At 41.0% G+C, this 21,330-nt stretch overlaps 1 protein-coding gene across 1 annotated transcript in view; it reads left to right on the top strand.

The window, feature by feature from the left end:
* The window catches only part of FAXC (failed axon connections homolog, metaxin like GST domain containing), a 64,130-nt gene extending 51,207 nt beyond the window's left edge, over positions 1-12,923 (top strand). The window contains exons 5-6 of the mRNA XM_045544059.1: positions 1,481-1,597; positions 12,125-12,923. Of these exons, the coding sequence (XP_045400015.1) occupies positions 1,481-1,597; positions 12,125-12,414 (407 nt within the window). The 3' untranslated portion in view covers positions 12,415-12,923. The remainder of the gene's footprint in view (positions 1-1,480; positions 1,598-12,124) is intronic.
* Positions 12,924-21,330: the final 8,407 nt, after the last annotated feature.

Raw genomic sequence — 21,330 nt, 5'->3', positions numbered from 1 at the left:
TGTGGTCTGCTCAAGTCACCTCACTCTTCCCATTTTATAGTTCAGGAAGTTGAGGTTAATAGGCATTAAATGCCTTAAAGTCCTATAAGGTCGTATGTGCAAAAGTTGGATTGGAACACAGGGCCGTATGAACTGTAAGCTCCTGTTGCCACCAAAAAGCTTTGCAAGGAGGTCCATCCTTGGACCTCAAAGGATGGATAGAATTGATCCAGAGGGACATGGCGAGCACATGTAGGTCGTGGGGGCAGGAAGGGGGCACAGCATGAGCAAAGGAGGAATCATAAAGTGTGCTGGGGAGTCGGGGTGGTCCCCGGGTTTGCTAGAGAAAGGGAGGATGAGGGATAAAGCTGGAACATGGGCTGGAGGCAGCATATAATGGGCCTTGAATTCCAAGTTGAGTTTGGACTTTCTTTCACAACTCATTTCGTAAGTCCTTGAAAGTGTTCGCAAAAGTCATGTGATGAAAAGAGTGACTTGGGAGATTGAAGTGCCCATGGGATATGGGATGGACCAGAGAAAGGGAAGGGCTATCATGAGAGCTAATGTGCGTGATGTCATTTCATCCTCACAGTAGGTCTAAGGAATAGACCCTCTTAATATCATCTCCATTTTCCAGATGAGAAAGCCGAGGTTTTGAGAGGTTAAGTGATGACCAGGTTCTCACAGTGAATAAGAGTGGTGCCAGGGTGTGAACTAGGGGATCCAGCTCCAGCTGTGCTGCCTCCGTATGCTGCAGCGCCTGACAGTAGCCCGGAGACAACGTACAGCAGCTTTAATGGGTTGGGTGTAGTAGTCCAGGTGGAAAGGCCTGAACTAAGTCAGTACTGGTGGGGACGGAGAGACGGGAGCAGTGGTGTGGAATGGCCTTGCACGGGAGCCTGATGCCAGGCTGGGTCGGTGACCTCATGGCTTCTCTTCACTTCGTGTTTCCTGTGGACGCTGGTTCTCAGCAGTGAGAACCTTGCCAGGACCATGGGGACAGGAAACCTCGCCTCCTAACTTCTAGGGAGCTTAGACTTCTCGTTTCTCTGGGGGAAATGTATTTAATTTGATAATGGAAGTGCTGAAGTTGGCTGTGTCTGGTTTGGGTTATTTTCGAGATGGTTTAAGAAAACTTCCAGGTGTTCTCAAGCATCACAAGCTTTAATTACTACATTCCTAGACAAGGAGGTTCTCCAGAGGTCCGTAGTGATCAGTTCTCCATTTTCCCATGAACACCCTTCCTCATCTGCTTATTTTGATGTTTCCTGCTTTGCTACCCTGTGGATTACTGTATCACAGAATTGCTTAATTCATTTTACTTTTGTTCTTCTTCTTCTTTTTTTTTTTTTTTTAAGAAAAAGGGTGTCCATGCATTTGAACTCTGCAAAGCCTTTTGGTACATAGTTCAAGAGTGTATGATGAGAGTGTGCTGAATGCCATTGTGATCACGTGGAGCAGGTGGGCCTGCCCAGTGACCTCTCTGCTCTGTCTGCTGCAGGTGATAAGAAGTACATCATGGGGCCCAAGCTTTCCACTCTTGACGCCACCGTCTTTGGACACTTGGCACAGGCAATGTGGACCTTACCAGGGACAAGACCCGAGCGGCTGATCAAAGGCAAGCCCTACAAACCTCTTCAGGGTTTGGGAGTTGCTGGGGGTGTGTGGGTAGGGGTAGCACAGTGGAGAATTCTAGGCCAATGCCTTGAGCTTGCTTAGCTGTGCTTTATGGAGACACCAGGCTATGGTGTCTGGGGCCAGGGTCAGTTTTCTGTACTCAAGGCACGCAGGGGAGGAGGAGAGACTGGGGTTCTCGCCTGCCATCTTGCCCAGACTGTGTTCTTAGCAGTGCTAACACAGATCATGTCATGTTATATACCAGGACTTTCCTTCCACTTCCTTACATAGTGGGACTTAAGACTTGTGGAAATAGGGCTTGAATTCTACCTGTTGCCCTTGTTTTGTTGGTCTTCCTTCATTTCCTGTGGGCAGTGGTGGTTCACTACTTTCTGGTATATCTAGCACCAAGGCAGCCATGCTGATGAACTCACTGCACATTTCAGATACTCTTTTTGAGTCTGAACTGGTTTTAGATATCTCGCATATAGGTATAAGGACATATGATTCTGTGTCATTGGAGTTCAAACCACTCCCTTCTCCTATTCTAGTGAGGTGGCTGTAGATCATACACTGAGAGTAGTAGAGCTGGCAAGTTCAAGATTGTGGGAAAATGAGGAAAGTGTCAACAAATACTTTGTAAGTCTAGTGCTATCCAAAATATCATTATTAATATTATTATACATTCATTTTGACCGAAGAAACACAACCTTAATATTTTGCATGTGTGTGATCTTGGTTGCAAGGCCTGTCTGAATTACAAGAGAAAGGAGGAGAGAAAGTAGTAAGTGGGGATAAATGAGACCAGAGTTAGGGGATGAATGTGCATGTGTGGGGTGAGGGTGGGGATGGTAGGAGAAAATTCTTCTTTTTTTTCTGTGTGTGTGTGTGTGTGTGTATAAAATTATTATTATGGGTTCATAATAGTCATATATCTTTATAGGGTATATGTGATGTTTCGATACAGGTATATAATGTGAATTAATCAAATCAGGGTAATTGGAATATCCATCACTGCAGAAATTATCATTTCTTTGTGTTAGGAACATTCTAATTCTACTCTTTTAGTTATTTTAAAGTGTACCCTTCACTTAATGTTGATTATAGTCACTTTGTTGTGCTATCAAATATGGTTCATTTTATCTAACTATCTAACTATATTTCTGTACCCATTAACTATCCCCAGTTTATTCCCCCCTCCCTGCTATACTTCGCCCCCTCTGGTAGCCATCATTCTACTGTCTGTCTCCATGAGATCAATTGCTTTAATATTTAGCTCCCACATGTGAGTGAGAACATGTAAGATTTGTCTGTTCTTGGCTTATTTCACTTAAGATAATATTCTCCAGTTCCATCCATATTGTTGCAAATGGCAGAATTTCATTCTTTTTTGTGGCCATATAATATTCCATTGTGTATATGCACCAAAATTTCTTCATCCATTTATCCACTGATGGAAACTTAGGTTGATTCCAAATCTTGGTTATTCTGAATAGTGCTACAATAAACATGGGAGTACAGATATCTTTTTAATGTCCTGATTTTCCCTCCTTTGGATATATACCCAGCAGTGGGATTGCTGGGTCCTATGGTAGTTCTATTTTCAGGTTTTTGAGGAATCTCCATACTGTTCTCCATAGTGGTTGCACTAATTTACATTCCTACCAACAGTGTATGATGGTTCCCCTTTAGGAGTAAAATTCATGGTGGCAACAGGCTAGAGAAAGATAGCTCACCTCAGGTTGATGTGCAAGGGACCAGATCTTGGTGTACATGTATGTGTGTGTGGTGGAGTGAGGTGGTGGGATATACAGATGATCCCTGACTTGTAGTAGTTTGACTTAGGATTTTTCAATTTTAAGATACTGCAAAAACAGTACTCATTCAGGAGGAACCATACTTTGAATTTTGATCTTCTCCAGGGCTAGTTATATGTGGTATGATATTTTCTTGTGACATTGGGCAGTGGCAGTGAGCCATAGCTCCTAGTCAGCCACACATTCACAAAGGTGAACAAACAGACAATGCTCTACAACACCGTGTGGCCAGATCATGTTGCCCAACTGTAGGCTAATAAGTGGCCTGAGCTCGTTAAATATAGGCTAAGCTAAGCTTTGATGTTTGGTAGATTAGAGGTATTAAATGCATTTTTGACTTAGGATATTTTTAACTTGTGATGAATTTATCAGGGTGTAAACCCCATGTAAGTTGTGGAGCATCTGTACATGGTAGCTAGGGCCCCTGGGATACTGCATAGGTGGGTGGGGACTGTTTAAAGTCATCTTCCATTCAAAGCAGTCTAAGCAAGTGCCTGGGGGCTGGGGATGTGAAGTCAAAGTTCAGTATTTAGGTTTGGGGAAGGGGATTGATAGGGTTAAGCAATGTGTTTATGCCTAACTGAGCAGGCCGGGGAGAACATGAGATCATCAGTGGAACAGCGCATAGAACACTCTTAATAAATTGGATGGGAGGATGGATAGGTGGATGGATGCATGGAACCAAGCAAGGCAGAATCATACAAGAAACAGGCAGGTGAGCAATCATGTGTTGTGGTCATGGGTGGATGGGTGGGGAGGGTGGTAGAGCCTGTGGCTTTGTGTGTGTGCGTGCGTGCGTGCATGTGTGCATCCACCTGCGTGCACGTCCAAGAGTTTAGACGAGGCTGAGGACCCCAGCATCACTCACCAGATCCTCTTATTGGTGGGGAAGGGTTCCAGATATGTTACCAGACTTGGTTGGGATGGATCGAGCATTGATTGAATGTCTTCCAGAAGTTCAGCTGAGTGAGACTAGGGATAGTATGGACCAACACTTAACTTCCTAAGTGATCATTATGAAGATGTTCCTTGTTTTGTGATACATTGGAACTTCTCTAAATTATATTATCATGTTGATGTTTGTGGCATTTAAAATATTGATTTTCCTTTATTTTAATCAGAGTTTCCATGGTAGTCTAAAAGCTATTGATTCCTCTTAGTTCATTTAGGGCTGTGTTTTATGCCCATTCTCTATTCCTATTACTTTCTACTCCACTCCCCCCATTGTCCACCACACCATCCCTCCACACTCACGTGTACACACCCACGTCTACTCACATACTCCATACACACCCCACTCACTTGTACACGTGCACCTACGCTTCACCCGAACACATCCGTACACACACACACATGTGCATGTGCATACGTGCACATGAGCACGCACACAGGCATGTGAGTGTGCACACACATGCACACACTATTGTGGTCACCTGTTACTTAGAAGTATTTAGAGACCCATTATCAGTAGAACTCGCAGACTCTGTAGCATACCTTCTTGGAGAAATGGAGCATCTTTTGTTTATTTATGTCTTGGCCCTTTTCTCTATGATTTCCTGAAAGGACTTGAGGCATTTAGTGTTCTTTTTAAAGAAATGATCAGCCTTTCTGAGGGATTGATTTTGGGCTCTACTCCAAGACATACATCTGGGAATCCAATACCATCATCTGTGAGGGGCTTTTGGCATCGAGTTGCATGTGTTTTTGTTCTTAAGCAGTTTCCAGTTCTCCCTGGGGACTCATGTAGCATGAATTATTAAAGTCCACAGAGATCTCTGTGATTTTTTTTTTTTTTTTGACAGAGGTAGTGTCTCACTATGTTGCTCAAACTGCTCTTGAACTCCTGGGCTCAAGTGATCCTCCCACCTTGGCCTCCCAAAGTGTAGGATTACAAAGGTGAGCCACCACACCTGGCCCACAGATCTCTAAATCCCATTTTAGGCTTTAGTTCCATACCCCTTCTAAATCTCATTCTCTCTCTCTCTTTTTTTTTTTTTTTTTGAGACAGGGTCTCACTCTGTTGCTCTGGCTAGAGTGCAGTGGTGTCATCATAGCTCACCGCTACCTCAAACTTCTGGGCTCACATGATCCTCCAGCCTCAGCCTTGACTACAGGTGTGCACCACCACACCTGGCTAATTTTTGTATTTTTCATAGAGACAGGGTCTTACTATATTGCCAGGCTGGTCTTGAACTCCTGGCCTCAGGAGATCCTTCTGCCTCAGGCTCCCAAGCTGCTGGGATTACAGGATTACCAGCCTCTGCGCCTAGTGCCTTCTAAACTTTTGATTGGAGCTGTTAACATGCAGCCAAACTACTGTCAACCTCTTTCCCTGCTTTTGTTCTCTTTCCCAGGAAGTAACAAGAGAAGGGATAGGTAGAAACAAACTGGGTAATTTAGAACTGGCTCAACCCCAGGAGTGTGAATGGTTTAAATCAGGCGGTTTTCTGCCTTTGCTTTGGAACAGACAGCATCGCCTTGCCTCATGTGTGAGTGTGTGTGGATGATTATTAGTTTTTTGGTCCTTGATATTATTTAGAAAGCCATACAACTACTTCTGGAATGATCTAGAAATAGTAAGAAATTCTCCTTAATTTAGATGAGTAAGAGGACAGACTTTTGTTTTATTTATTTTTAAAATTTTTAAATTTTTTCTTATTCCTCCCTAGCCTGCTTCCAAAGACAGACTTTTGAATGTTCAAGACAGACTTTGAATATACATATGTGTGTATCTATCTATCTATCTATCTATCTAGATATAGATGTAAACACAAGTTATTACATGCTTACTGAAGAAAACTTAGAAAACATAGAAAAGTTTTAAAAGAATAAAAAATAACTTGTGACCCCACTAGCCGCAGAGAGCTACTGCTAATACTGTGGTCTGCATCCTCACCTTTTATCAAGTATAAGTATGCATATATTTTTTAAATGGAAGTATAATGTTGATATAGTTATAACCTGAAGTTTTAAAATTAATTGTATTTTTTTGGCCATTTCCTTTGAAATATTCTTGAAAACAGTATTTTTAGTAGTTGTATAATATCCTACCCTATGGCTACATTGTAATTTATGTGATTGATCTTTTTCTGGACTTGTAGGTTGTTTCAAATAACTTTTACTAATATTCTAAAGTGAATATTGTTATAAATATATACTCCTGCTCATGTCTGGTTATTTCCCTATGCTAAATTCCTAGTTAGGTAATTACTCCCTCAAAGGGTATAAGCTTTTGGTCTACATGGCTAAATTGCTTTCTAGAAAGATTATAGCAAGTTACATTCTCACAAACAAAGTTTGAAAGCACCTCTTAATTTTTGTTTCTTGATTAGGGTTGAATATAATGTATTTTGAAATTTTTGCCATTTTTTATACTAAAAAAATCTGAGTTTTATTATCAGCAACCTTCTAATGTGGAGTCGGATTTGATATTTTAATCAGGGTGTCCTTATTAGAGAATTGCATGTGGATTGGGGCACTCCTTAAAACAGATGTGGAGAACATAAGAAAGCTGAGAAAAGTGAAATTCAAACAATGAAGGGGAAAGAGCCCTGCAGTGCATCTGCCTGCCCTCTAGAGCCATATTGAAAGTCTAACACTATCTTCTGAGTTAGCAAGAAACCCAGCCTTCTGTGTTCTAAGAAAAACCTCATCTGGCAACTTTCACTAACATTATTTATTGTATGTGGGTGTCTTTTTTGGTTATTATTCAATAGATTAAAAAGGAAAAAATGTTGGATCTCCTTGAAAAAAAAGTACGTATATCCTCACTCCTGCACTCTTACTCTCCTCTGTCTGGAAGGAAGTGTTCTGGAAGAGGTTGTTGTGGGGGAATTTGGATCTTAGGACAGGGCTGGATCAAATGACCTTTGTGGGTCTTTGTATTTTGAGATCTGTGAATTAATGTCCTCCAGCTTCAAGGATGTGTAGGGTGTCCCTATTACAGTAGTCAAGTGTATTAGCAACTTTCTAGCACTCAAAGCGAGAATCATACCCCTAGGCCAAAGAGCCAACGCTAAGGAACTTTTCTGAAGAGGAGATGCTCAGCATCCTATATGCCTGCATGACAAATGCTAAAGGGAGCAACCAAAGGTATAGTTAGCACCGAGCGTGGGTCTGGAACAGGGAGGTGCTGAGTTAATACCTGCAGAGCAAATGAGTGTATTTGGATGTTGGCCCTGTGTTTTCCAAATATTTGCTGGTTCACGACCAAGGGCTGGCAGGTGGTGCCGGAGATGCTGGCAGGCTTCTCCCTCCCTCCCGTTCCTGCCATGCATGATTGGCAGCTGGGAGAAACTTAGTCCCGGATTCTGGGTCTGGTTGACAGTGTTTTCAGTGTCACACTGTGCAAAATGTTTTTGATTATTAGAGAAATTAGAGTGACACAGGAAAATAAAGCTAGTCATTTTTTTCAAAAAGCAGTAGAAGATATTTCCATTTGTGAAACTCTAAGAGCAAAGGCTCTTTATTCTGTCTGGGGCTGTCCTCTGGGTAGAGAGGCATTCAGCTTTCTGATAAATATCCTCTCAAGTTGTCTGAGACCGTCACTTTTCTTATTACTAATTTATTTTATTGGATTTTTATATTAACAAAGTAATCCATGATAGTCACAATAAGTTGAGTCACACAGGTATGGTCTAAAAATTTATGACCTTTCCCTCCTCCATGTCCAGTATCACCCCCATGGGATAATTAGTGTTAAAGGTTTAATGTGAATCCTCCTGTGCCTTTCTTTTTCATATACAAATGTACGTATACATATCTAAATGTTTTGGTTTATTTGTTTTTTACTGTTTTTAAACCAAACAATGGAATTATACTATATGCATTACTCTATAACTTGCTTTTTTCACTTAACTCATATTTTTTTAACAGCTGTTCAATATTCTGTAGAATGGCTACATCGTAATTTATTCGATCAATCCCTATTGATGGACATTCAGGCTGTTTCTAACTTTTTTTTTTTTTGCTGATATATAACACTCCATTTGACATCCATGTACATATATATTGACCTACTGATGGTTTTATTTTAGGTGAATAGAGTACTAAAAGTGGACTCCTGGACCAATAGATACATACATTTAAAATTTCAATAGATAAGATCAGATTACTTTCCAAAAAAGGTCATAGCCATTTATGCTTTCCCCACAGCTATGTCGTGCAATGCCTGAGCCCCCACATGCTAGTTAGTGTTGTACCGTGTCAGACTTTTTACCTGTCTAGTGGATGAAATTGTTATCTGATTGTTGAGTATGCTTGGAAGAAATGCAGTTTTTCTATCACTTCACAAAGTTTTCATCTTCAGTATGGGCATTTATGTTAACACACACACACACACACACACACTCCACACAACCTGTTTCTACTGCCAACTTTTCCTATTCTTTGGGTTGGTGACATGTTGAGTGGGTCAGCTGACGGAGAATCTAAGCGCAGGAGGGGATGGGCAAAGCTAGATAAAGGTAGAACCCAGCTATAGGTGTCATTCTTTTTTTTTTTTTTGAGACAGAGTCTCGCTCTGTTGCCCGGGCTAGAGTGAGTGCCGTGGCGTCAGCCTAGCTCACAGCAACCTCAAACTCCTGGGCTTAAGCGATCCTCCTGCCTCAGCCTCCTGAGTAGCTGGGACTATAGGCATGTGCCACCATGCCCGGCTAATTTTTTTTTTCTATATATATTTTTAGTTGTCCAGATAATTTATTTCTATTTTTAGTAGAGACGGGGTCTCACTCAGGCTGGTCTTGAACTCCTGACCTCGAGCGATCCACTCGCCTCAGCCTCCCAGAGGGCTAGGATTACAGGCATGAGCCACCGCGCCCAGCCTAGGTGTCATTCTTTGTTTCACTCGTTTTATTGGAGCAGGGTATGAGGAGGGGTGCATGGGCTCCAAGCCCCTGCTCATCAAAGCAAACCCTTTCTCAGCTGCGTGATGGAATGATCACTTCTTTCATGACTGATCACTGCCAGTAAGGAGTGACATCTGTTCCTTCACAATTTTTAACACTCCAGGAAGAATCACAGAAAAATACTCCATGCCAGGTAGCGCAAAGCTATTAGGCCAGCCTGTCAGCTCATCAGTAGACAGGCGAGAGTCGTGGTTAGAGCATGAGGACTAAGGGAGTTAATATGGATTCAACAGATAAGTAAAGCCCTTGTAAAGTAAGGACCATATAAGTATTTGCTATTATGATTAATGTTTATATTGCACATTGAGGTGGTATTACTGTCATGCGGTCACAAAGGAGGCAGCCTTTCTGGAAGAAAAGTAAAGAAACAAGGCTGTAGAAAGAAAAGCTACCAAAGAAGTGGATAGAGTCACAGATCCCGTGGGTCTTGTGAATAGATTCTGGCTGTCTGGGAATGGATTCTGTTGAGTTAAACAGGGCTGTCGCCAGGTCTACCGTGAAGTGACCATAAGTCATCTTCGATGTCTCTGTACTTCCCCCATTGGATTTTTTTCTTTCCTCTTGCTGCTGCCCCCACGTGTTTATCCACTTGTTGGTTACCTGTGATTGGCAGCAGTACCTGGTGAGGAGTTTCATGGTTGTTTCCCTGAGGGAGACAGTAAGTGAAGGTTTTGCATGCGGCGTCTCCTCAAAAGGGGCAATGATGGTGACTTCCGAGCTTCTGGCTCCTGAGCATGTATACAAACATCTTCTCGTAGCGGGTTATCGGGATGGACTTTTGCATAGTGTGAGTTGAGCTGTTACGATCTGAGAAGACGGAAAACGGTGACCTGGAACCAATACAAGTCCACTGGTTTACAGGATCCATGAAGCAGGAGGATTTGCCTTTTATTTTTTGTAGGGGATGTGTTCATGTGAGTAAAGCAGCAATCAGGTTCTGAAAAATTTTAGTGACATGGGAACGCGTTTACAATAATGTTACTGGAGATAATAGGTAATAATAATGGCAGTAAATAAATAGAAAAAATACTGAAAGAAGTTACACCAAAATGTTAGCTATGATTATCTTGGATGGGTGAGGTCATAAGTGCTTTTTATTTTCTTTTTTATGTATTTATACTGTTTCTGTATACAGACTTCTAATTTTCCAAAATGAGAATATATTATTTTCTTTAATAGAAAAATAAAATAAAATAGAGTAGTTACAGACCATAACCAACAGAGCTATTAATGTAGAAACAGCATAAATGATCTATGATGGGGATTGGTAGAAACAAAAAATGAAGCTATGGTATGTCCATATAAGGACATACTAGGCAATTTTGGTGATCATAGTGTGAAATTCAAAGATATTCACTATATGTGGTTTGGTGGGAAAAGTAGGATAGGAAACAGAGTTTATAATAAATCCTATATAGCCAAAGTAAATATATGTAAATGTATATATAAATGCATAAATTTCTGGAAGAATATAAATGAAAATGTTATGGGGAAAGAGATTATTGGTAATTCTTTTTTTTTTGCTTATCTGTGTTTTCTAATTTTCTGCAATAAAGCATGGATTTCCTACATAATAAGTGAATAGTTTATGTAACTTAAAAGAATAAACATCCAAAGACTATTCTTAGGGTAATAATGTGCTATAAGAGATAGTGGCAAATCATGTATTTGTAAGCAATGTTGCCATCTGGTGGATCAAAAGAAAAAATTCTTCCTCTTTATTTTTCATTTGGAATTAGGAAAAGAAGGCCACATACTGTGTTATGTTTCAGACAAATGCCTAGGGAATGATAGTGACTTAGCACAAATGTTCTTTGGATTCACATGAAAAAGTAGACCAGTGACTGAGTGGGAGCCCAATCATGGGTACGGCTGTTTAATTTAATTTTATTTATTAAAAATATCTGTTTTAAATGTGTTTGCAGGCACTCTTATCTATAAAGACAGTTCTGAGTTATCCATTTTATGGATTATTTAGGGCAAAGATTTTATCCTCACGTAACTCTTTTCAACTATTTGGCATAGTACACAGCCCATAAGAACACTACAAAAATTTGTGGAATGAATGATTACCTCTGACTGACTTCATGCAAGCCACAGTTGGTGTATTTTCATGGAATATAAATTTAAATGTGAACTAATCACAGTATTAGTTCTCTTGATATGCAAACATAAAATAACAAAATGCTTCACAAAGCCAGATGACAGCAGCTTATCTGCCGTTTGGATAAACTACTTCTCATCACCATAGGACTCGCTTCTTCCTTCCATTCAGCCCACGCACTGAATTTAACTTTTCTCACTCACCTTCATTATGCGCATAAAAATCTAAATATTTCGACAGTAGCTTTGTGGAAAAACACTGCTAATGTCTACCCTGCCCCATTATTTTAAATTTCCCAGAAAGCAAAGTGGCTTTGTTTATTTGGGTTGCTATAACAAAATACCATAAAGTAGGTTGCTTGTAAAAACAAAATTTATTTCTCACAGTTCTGGAGGCTGGGAGATCGGGTGTCTGGGGAGGGTCTGCTTCCTGGTTCCTAGATGGTGCCTTGTCTCTGTGTCCTCACACGGTGGCAGGGGCAGGGCAGCTCTCTGGGACCTCTTTTGTAAGGGCACTGGTCCCATTCACGAGGGCTCTGCCCTGTAACCTAATCACCTGCCAAAGCCCTACCTCCCAATGCCGTCACCGTGGGGGTTAGGATTTCAACACTTGAATTTGGCGGGGACACAGCCATTGAGACCTTAGCGCTGGCAGAGTGTTGCGTTTGAGAACTAATCCGTGCTTTCCTTACTGCCCCACAGGTGAGCTGATCAACCTCGCCATGTACTGTGAGAGGATAAGGCGGAAATTCTGGCCGGAGTGGCACCACGATGATGACAACACCATCTATGAGTCTGAGGAGAGCAGTGAAGGCAGCAAAACCCACACCCCCCTGCTGGATTTTAGCTTTTACTCAAGGACAGAGACCTTTGAAGATGAGGGAGCAGAGAACAGTTTTTCCAGGACCCCAGACACAGATTTCACCGGACACTCGCTCTTTGATTCTGACGTGGACATGGATGACTACACAGACCACGAACAGTGCAAGTGACGTCCGGCCTCGCTGACCCTCTCCCTCTGGAGCTGCCACTCCCTGGGGTCAGTCCAGTTTCCCAGGTAGAAATCCAGCTGAGCTGGGAGGAAATCTTCGTGCTTGGCACAGTTTTCACATGCTACCTGGACTATAGCCGCCTTATTTCTTTTTTGTACAAACAATACACAGAACCATTCAGATGGCTCCATTTAAAACAAACAGGCAAAAAAAAAAAAAACATGTCAGCATGGTTCCTGAAATCCATTTTTGTTTTCATTAGAAAACTAATATTGTGTGGTAGAGCAGGTGAATGAGAGGGTTGTCAACTTAGAGTGCTTATGTTGATCCTCTTCACCCTGAGGGCTTAGTTGCGAGATGGATTCTTGAACCTCCTTTATCCACCAGGGTTTGAAGTAATGAGAGATATCAGAAAAAATGCAGGAGATAAATGTTTTACGGTGGCTGCTTGTACTTTATGTGTGTATATTGTATGTTGAGACATAAGTCAAATAAAATTCACAGATATTCAGTGAACACCTACTATGTGCAAAGCACTGTGCTAGGTGCTAATCAGTATAAGTTTTATTCTAACCCTGCCAGTGACAGCTGTGTGATTTTGAGCAAGTCCCTTAACTATTGTGTGCCTCATTTCTCCCACCTGTAAAGTGGGGATGACAATACTCTCCACCTACCTACCTCACAGGGGTGTTGTGGGGATTCACGTGGTAACATTCGTACAGTGCTTTAAACCTCTTGGAAGTGGTGCGACATCAACACGACATTTTATTCTTTATTGCGCTTTGTATGTGTGAAGATTTTAGGGCAAAGGATTTCCTGTCCAGGCAACAACCACCACAGTCACTTGTAAAGGCCGATCAGATGAAACACACACAAAGGCACTGTTAGGACTTTGCCATCATTCCTCTTTGTGATCTTGCTCGAATCAAAATCTTTTGTTGAAAGAACATTGGAAATATTTCTACAAATCATCAACAGCGACAAATGGTCTTCAAGTCTACTGTGTTATTTGCAGAAAAGTGTTCCTTTCATTGCCTGAACTCACACTGGAATGTTGTTCTTTGTTGACTCCGGAGTGTTAAGTTGCCTGTGTTTGATTTATGTGGAGAGAATAAATCTCAGGAATATGGTGGGTTTAATAGAGGTGAGGGGGGAAGTATTTTATTGGTTTTTGTAAGCAGAAGCTTGCCAACTTGTGATATCTTTTTGAAAACAAACCTTGCAAAGATGTATTGAAAAGATGAAGTAGGAAGAGGATCATGTCACTTGTATCAAAGCACTCCGTGCAGTGATAGACTATATGCAGTTTTATTAATGCAACTTTCCTGGTGTTTTCAGCCATTGCCCAGTGAGAGGAGGGCAAGGCCAAGGACAAATCTCAATGTTCCTTCTATCCTTTCCCTGTCCCCCTCTCCCTCCCCATAGAACACATGAACTCTTAGGTTACCTGTATTTGCGAAGGCACTGTTATCTTCGAAGACATAGTTTTTGTTGACTTAGAACGTTTTCCAGGGAAATATGGGGGAAAGACCCTGAGTGATGGCTGTGGACTTGGGCTAGGAGAGCCAGGGTTAAGATTTACAATTGCAAACAGAACTACTTTGCTCTGACTTACTGGGTAAGGATTGCTCGTTATGGGGTTAAAGAGGCACTTCTTAAAAGATGGGAACTTCTGAGAATTTCACACACTTTACTTGAAAAAACCCTCTTGGAATATAGCTTTTGCTAAGCAATCTTAAAAGACTACTGTGGATTCACAAAGAGATAAAGGGGGGAGAGTTTTTGAGTTTGTCAATTAAGCAATTGTGTAGGGCATATGTATCTGGGAATAAATGATGAGATACCCTAAGTTAGAAATTCTTACTCCATGGAAAATTTAACTGTTAATATCTTATTGTAGCCATTCCTATTTAAGAGGCCTGATGAGAATGTGGGGAGATGTGAATGAATCAGCTTGGTTTGAGTGTCCAACAGCACTTGGGAGGGCTGTTTGCCTCCCCTCTCTCTGGCAAGTGTGTTCTAAGGCCAGCTGGTGGCACTTCTGTGTGACTAGGGAAACTCTTGGACTGCAAAGTAAATATGATGAACAGGTGGACTGTAGATCTGTTTCCACAAAGACTCGAGTTGCCCTTTCCCCACCCTTAGCTGCAAAGAAATGTATTTGAAATTTTTCCTACAGTTTATTCTTACTGTATAGCACCAAGTGTGATGCATTTTCACTCCAAGAATGATTAAGTTATGAGTATGTAGAGTCATATATCTTTTTTTTTTTTAATTTTGCATTACTTGGAGGGCAATGTATGGAGAGCCAGTTTTCAAAGTGAAGTTGTAAAACAATACATTCCATCCAGGTACCTCCCACAGGTTCGTGAATGGACATTGCCACTTGGAGTCTTGGATACTGGCCTGATGGCTTGCAACTGGGCACTCAACATTTTGTAGGTGTCAACTCAATTTAGAATACTAGAATATACCCCAGCTTTACTTCCCCAAGATGGGTTATGGGAACAAAATGACCAAGACAAATCACCATGGTGTAGGTTTTTATTGGGAGAGCTTTAATTTTATGTACTTCATTCTTAAGCTACCCAGATTTGAATTGTTCTCCAATTTGATGTACTGGTGCTACTTACAAGAAAAAACAACAGCAAGAAATTAGGAGACATTTTGGTTATCTGGCTCACTTGCTCAACTTCTGTCTTTCTTTTTTGCTGGAAAGTAACTTGATAATGTTAACAGATGTTTTGGGTTGGACAAAACACCCACGAGCCACCTGTTCTTTTATACTTGGCGTTGTGCAAATAAATTCTGCCCCGTATCTGCCTCCCTTTACCCGCATCCCGCCCCCACTCGCCAGGATTAATGAGCAGCAGCAGCATGCTTTACTATCCATCAGAACAGACATAAGGACAATATGAATTTATGCAGAGATCATCTATATTGTTAGAGTTTACCATTTTGTTGTTGTTACATAATGAATTGTGAATAGTAACACCACCAAAGCCATGGGCCACCCAGCAGACTGATCACAGACTTAGAACAACTCAGACTTGAATCACTACTGCAGTCTAGTCCTCCTGTGAGCCCTGCCCATGCATACTAAGCCATTAGGAAATGTTTTTGTGAAACAGCTAGGGTTCAAGGAAGGGAAGTGCTAAGGATTTTAGTTTCATGGGTCTTGCCTGGATTTGTTTGCGAGAAAGTATAGAATCATGGAAATATATAGCTGGGCTGAGGATTAGCTCTAGGAAGCCCCATATTGGCTCAGTGTCACATACATAGTTATTTGAAGGGCAGGACCCAGAACTGAGGTCTTTCACCTTGCCCTAGGTGGTTACTTCCACTATACCATCTTGGCTTGATTTTCTTATAAAACCCATGCTCTCTGGGAAGTCACTCCATGTTCCTAGAACCCCCACACCCCAGCCTCTCTCAGAGTGTGCTTGGAATCCTCCCTCACTCTCATCCTCATGTCTAGTCAGCCTGGTTCAGGCCGGTTCAAGAGACCTTTCTTCAGTGTTTGCTCTGTGCGAGGCACTGCTAGGCTCTGTGAATAATAGCAAGATGGATTTTCCAAACGCCAACACTCTTCATTCTTTCTTTAAAGAATGCATGTCCATCCCTCACTCATTATTTACCGAGCACCTACCCTGTGCCTGGCCCTGATCTACACTGGGTACAGAGTGACAAACAGAACAGACATAGAACTCTGATTTCAGGGCATCCTCTTTTGCCTAAAATTCTGCAATAGCCTCTTTTATGTGCTTGGCCACTTCCTTGATCCATCTCACCCACCATCACTGGAGTAATCTTTCTAGAAAGCTCTCTGGCCCTGGTGGGGTGCCACATTGCCTCAGGATAGGGGCTACTCCTTAGAGCCTGGTATACTCACTTCTTTATTCTCCTAGTCTCCCATGGCTCTTCCGCGAGAGCCACCGAGGACAGTCAGGTCGATACTTTGCCGTTGCCTAAGCAAGCTTCACATGCCCCCCACCTCTGGGCCTCTGCTCCTGCCAATCCCTCTCTTGAAATGCCCTATCCTCGTCTCCACTGGCCAAATCATCCTCATCTCGCAAGGCCCAGCTTCCTCAGTTCTGCATGAAGCTTTCCCAGCTCATTATAGTCTCTTCCTCTAAAGACAAAGCACTCATCATTTCCTTCTTCTGAAGGCTGCATGGAAAAGATAAGCTCAGAAAGTCAGCCACACACTATGAAATAGTGATTTTTAATTTTTATTTTTTCTGTCAGGGACTCCATTGCTAATCTAATGAAAGTCCTATACCCCATACCCCCAAAACACATATATGCAAATACATAAAATTTTACATATAAATTCAGGAGATTTAAAGACCTCCTGAAATTATCCATGGATTGATTCTTAGGGGGTTCATGGATCCCCATTGAAGAAGTCTTGTTCCAAAGAATCTTTAAATGTTACTGTTGACAGTGTTTGTTCTTGTCTTTAACATGTACAGAGAGGAGATATTGGTATGGGACGTGTGAGCAAAAGTAATCTCTGTTATTGTCCGCATTTGGTATGTCTTGAGTGACAGAAGGGAAGAAAGAAGAGCTGTCTTAACATTGTTTGAGAAAATATCATTTTGAGAGGTTTGAAATTTTGATAAGGTTTCATTGTTGTTGTTATAGTTGTTTATCTCTTAACCACTCAGAAAGTTGACTTATCAAAATGTATTCAGGGCCAAGTGAGCTTCATTGCAGCCCTGAAACCCTGCACTTCTGCATGGGAGGCCAACTGGCCTGGGGCTTCAGGTGGGACAGAACAGGCTGGATTTTTCCTTATAGGAGACAGATCTGCACAATCAGGTTTTCCTGTATTCCTTCCTTCATTCATAGAGCAATGATTGAGTGTACTTCCAATAAAAGGTTGGTGCCTTTTGTTGATAGGGAACAACTCAGGTTATCCCTCTTCCTTTTTTTTCTTTTTTAAATAGAGTGAAGTTGTTTTTATTGTTCCTGACTATGATAATCCAGGATCCTTTGTTCTCCTTTGTGTGCAAGTCGCACAAGAACTGAGGAAAGTGTATTGAGTGACAAATACTTCTGAGTTTAAATGCTGAGCTCTGGCAACCCATTTTTAACAGTTCCAGGGATCAGCTGCATATGATTGTGAAGAGCTTGACCTTTATTCAAGTGGTCTGGATGAAGGTTGCCAAGTTTGAAAGGATCCCCTTGGTGGGTGTGCAGAGAGATGTCTCTTGCCGGTAGGACTCTTGCTCGGGTCCAGGGGTAGAAGCAAACATATGTGGGATGTTTTCCTCATTTGAGTTCCTTACCAGGAATTTAGGTTTTTGGTCCTTGACTTTCAAGAATATCTTAAAGATGTTTAAGTTTCCTTAATCTTTAAGATAAGATTGCTGGACTCAGCAACAAATTGGCTTGCCTCTTAAAGATGGTTATGGAGGATAATGAAATATAGCTTAAAGGAAAGGGACTCAGGTGTTTTGGAGCTGATAGTGTGACCTCCTCAACATTCTGGCTCTTGCCACAGCACAGAACTTGTCCCCGAACCTAGACTCTCAAAAACTCCTGCTGCTGGCTAGACCATGACAAATTAGGATGCTCAAATTTCCTGATCATTATTGCCTTAAATTGTCAAGTTGGTAGACGAATTAAGGGGACCATTGCAATAATAAAGCAAATCACTTATGGACATGGTATAGCCAGCACCACGCTCCTGATCATTTCAGCGGGGAAACAAGTCATCTAGGGTAAAAGGTGGATACAGTACTTTGGTGTTCTGTACACAACTAAATCATTTCAGCCATGAACTTAATGGCCATCTTGCATTTGTGAACAATCCACAAACTGTAGAGCAATATATATCTATCATAATCAATTAATTTTATAAAAAGTAGTATTACTAAATGTGACTAATTCACCTCCTACCCCCTATTGGTAAGCATTTATTTTTATTTATTTATTTTTATTTTGTTGCTCTGGAATAGAGTAACTTTCATTTATCAGTAATGTTTAAACTTTTTCTCCTTTTTTACCATTTTATCAAAAAAATTACTCCATAGTTTTTTAAAATATAGGATCCAGCTTCCGAATTGCCATGTTAATTCACAGCAGCCAAGCATATAGCAGAGGGAACATAATATAATTGTTCATAGGAGGGCTAGAAAAGAGGAAGACTCTGGATATTTACTCTCTCCTCTTTTACAAAGACAATCTATGGACTTTCCGCTTTAATATTTCAGAATTGAAAGTGATTTTCATATTTGCTTCTACCTTCCAACTAGAGATCATGCTTGGTGATTAAAACATGCACCACGCCTAAACGGTTGTATTTTTACCTTTAACAAATTATATCTGAAAGTTTTTCACAGCAATAAGACTAAAGACAGTGCTCAAATTTTGACGGATCTCTGCTTTAGTCGGGGTGACATGTTTATGTTACTCCTGTCGAAACGATTTTCCCTCGAGTAATAAGCCTTGTGGGATCAGATCATGCTTATTGTAAACATAGGTTTTTTTCCCCAGTGATCTACATCATGCCAAATGTCTGATAACTCAGTGTTGTTGAGTGTGATAAAGTTCTCCATGGTGATGGTTGGGACAATGGGGGTCTGAGTCCTTCATGTGGTTGGTGTTAGATTTTCCCTGAGTGGGAGGAGAGAAGGAAACAGTAACAAACGCCAGGGTTTCAAGCAACCGATTGGGGTAGGGATGTGTCAGCCATACTGAAAGTTTTCTAGGTGGTGGCATCTTACAAAAATTATGAAAAGTACAGATTTATAGATAAAAAGCAAACTATGTGGGGAAGGATGTTCATGGCTATACAAGTGGCAGGTGCAGAAAGCATTGAAATAATGTTTATCTTAACTTCTATTCTTGTGCCCCTGGATTGCCCCACCTGAAGCTAGGCCTGGGATCTTGGAAAAAAGCCCCTTTTAGATGGGCTGGTCCCAATATGTTTACTCCTCTGATTTTGGAATTTCCTTCCCGTCTCTCGAAAGTGTTTGTGGCACATATTTTCCATTTTATAAATATGAAATGTACAAAGTAATGTACCTTTTGTTTTAGAGAAGTCCTTTGAATGTTTGGAGACGCACCAAATCACTCCTGTTAGGCGGTGGGCTCCAAACCTTTGTGCTCATTCACCCCGTCAGTAAAACTTTCTGAGCACGCCCCTCAATGTGTTTATTTATGATCTATACATATGTATATATGTATACACTGCTGTATATGTATATACTGCTGTACTGATATATACATTACAAATCATAGGAAACAGAAATTTAAAAAGTATATTTTCTGGTACTCAATACAGTTTAGAGAATGAGACAAGGGGTCTTTGGGGGTGGCTCCTCAAAAGCTGTAATTGATCAGAGAATGTGTGTAACATTTGTGGCAAAGCAGATATAAAATAGGCATGGATGCATGATTTTAGGGTAAGGTCTTTAATCATTTTTACTTAAAATAGACGTTTTTGGTTAGGGAAAGAGAAGGGTGAACAATTAGATGTCACCTTTAAGAGTACTCTTTTTAATTCTGCTTTTTGGGACCACTTAATCTAGAATGCCTGGAAAATTCCTGAAAAACTCCACTATATAATAATTTGCAAAACAAGACAGAAAGGGAGGGGGCCCAAATAATGCAAGCACAGAGTGTAGATGTATTGCCTGAGAATTTCAGCACCAACCTGCAAAGAATGTTTTGATAATGCCGGGTGGTCATCACCTCACTGATTATATGTCTTCCTTCTATTTATTTATAACCTTGTGTCTCCAAATGTGTGGAAGATGTATGGATTTATTTTCAGATATCTCATCTAGGAAGGGCCAGTGTTGGCATTATTTGAACCCACATTTCAGCTGCTTGAGGGCTGATGGGTGGACACTGCCTAGAAACATTTATGTATACCACCTGTTTTGCAAACACAACGAATAGGATCTTGCTGAAAGAGGACCCGATGTGGAGGTGGCATTTTAAGTGTTTATTTCTGGACCTATGAGTTACTTTAGCAGCGTTGTTGTTAGTAGTTTATAAAGCCATATTTAAACTTGTACACTTGATTGTAAGATAGATTTGAATTGTGCACTATGTTGATTACTGTATATAAATGTGGAAATTCTGTATATTTGGTCTTAATGCTGTATGTATTTGATGTGTAAATGACAACTAATGGATATGAAATAGCTTGCCGTGAATGTCTTTATTCCAATTTGCTTCCCTTCGAAAATTTGAATGTTTAAATTTTATACCCACGGGGAAAATCTGAAATTTTTGCATCTAATCTACTGTTACGTGGTGGCCTCTTAGATGACTGAGAGAATATTTTAGTTGTAAGGCTGTTGTGTAATTAAAACAGAGGTAATGAATTTTTTAGGCATATAACTTTCTCATAGAATTTCAAATAATTGTTTTTTTAAGAAGAAAAAGAGGTCTCTGGAATGTGCTGTCCTGCCCTCTCCTGCTTTTACTTCATGCCCAATGTGCCTCTCAGAGCCTTGGGTGGAGCGATAACCAGCGGTGGAGAGAAGGAAAGGAGGAGAGGGAGAGCTGGGAACACGCATTAAGACCTTTGTTGAAGCTAGTCTCATAATAGACCAATTTCCCCTTGTATAAATATTGTCTCAGTTTTCACACCTCTTCAATAAATAATTATGATTCCTGTTTTACAGACGAAGAAAGAGGCTTGGGGAGGTAAACTTGCATAAGGTATAATATGGCCATGGTATGCTCGAGTCACTGGGGTCAGAGGTTCACAGCAAGGTTTTGGAAATACAAATCTTATGACCAAGTGTTTCACACATACGCATATGGCAATGAACCTTGCGTCTCTGCTGGGAGGGGTGCAGACAACTCCGGATCATGAGCCTGGGGCTCTCAGGAGAGAGCACATTCTGCCTTCCTCTGTCCTAAAAATCATTCATGGCACTTCCCAGTCTC

The sequence above is a fragment of the Lemur catta genome, chromosome 2, assembly GCF_020740605.2.
Source record: "Lemur catta isolate mLemCat1 chromosome 2, mLemCat1.pri, whole genome shotgun sequence".
Lineage (NCBI taxonomy): Eukaryota > Metazoa > Chordata > Mammalia > Primates > Lemuridae > Lemur > Lemur catta.
Note: the sequence above shows the minus strand (reverse complement) of the source record. Positions and strands in the feature narration are given on the sequence as shown.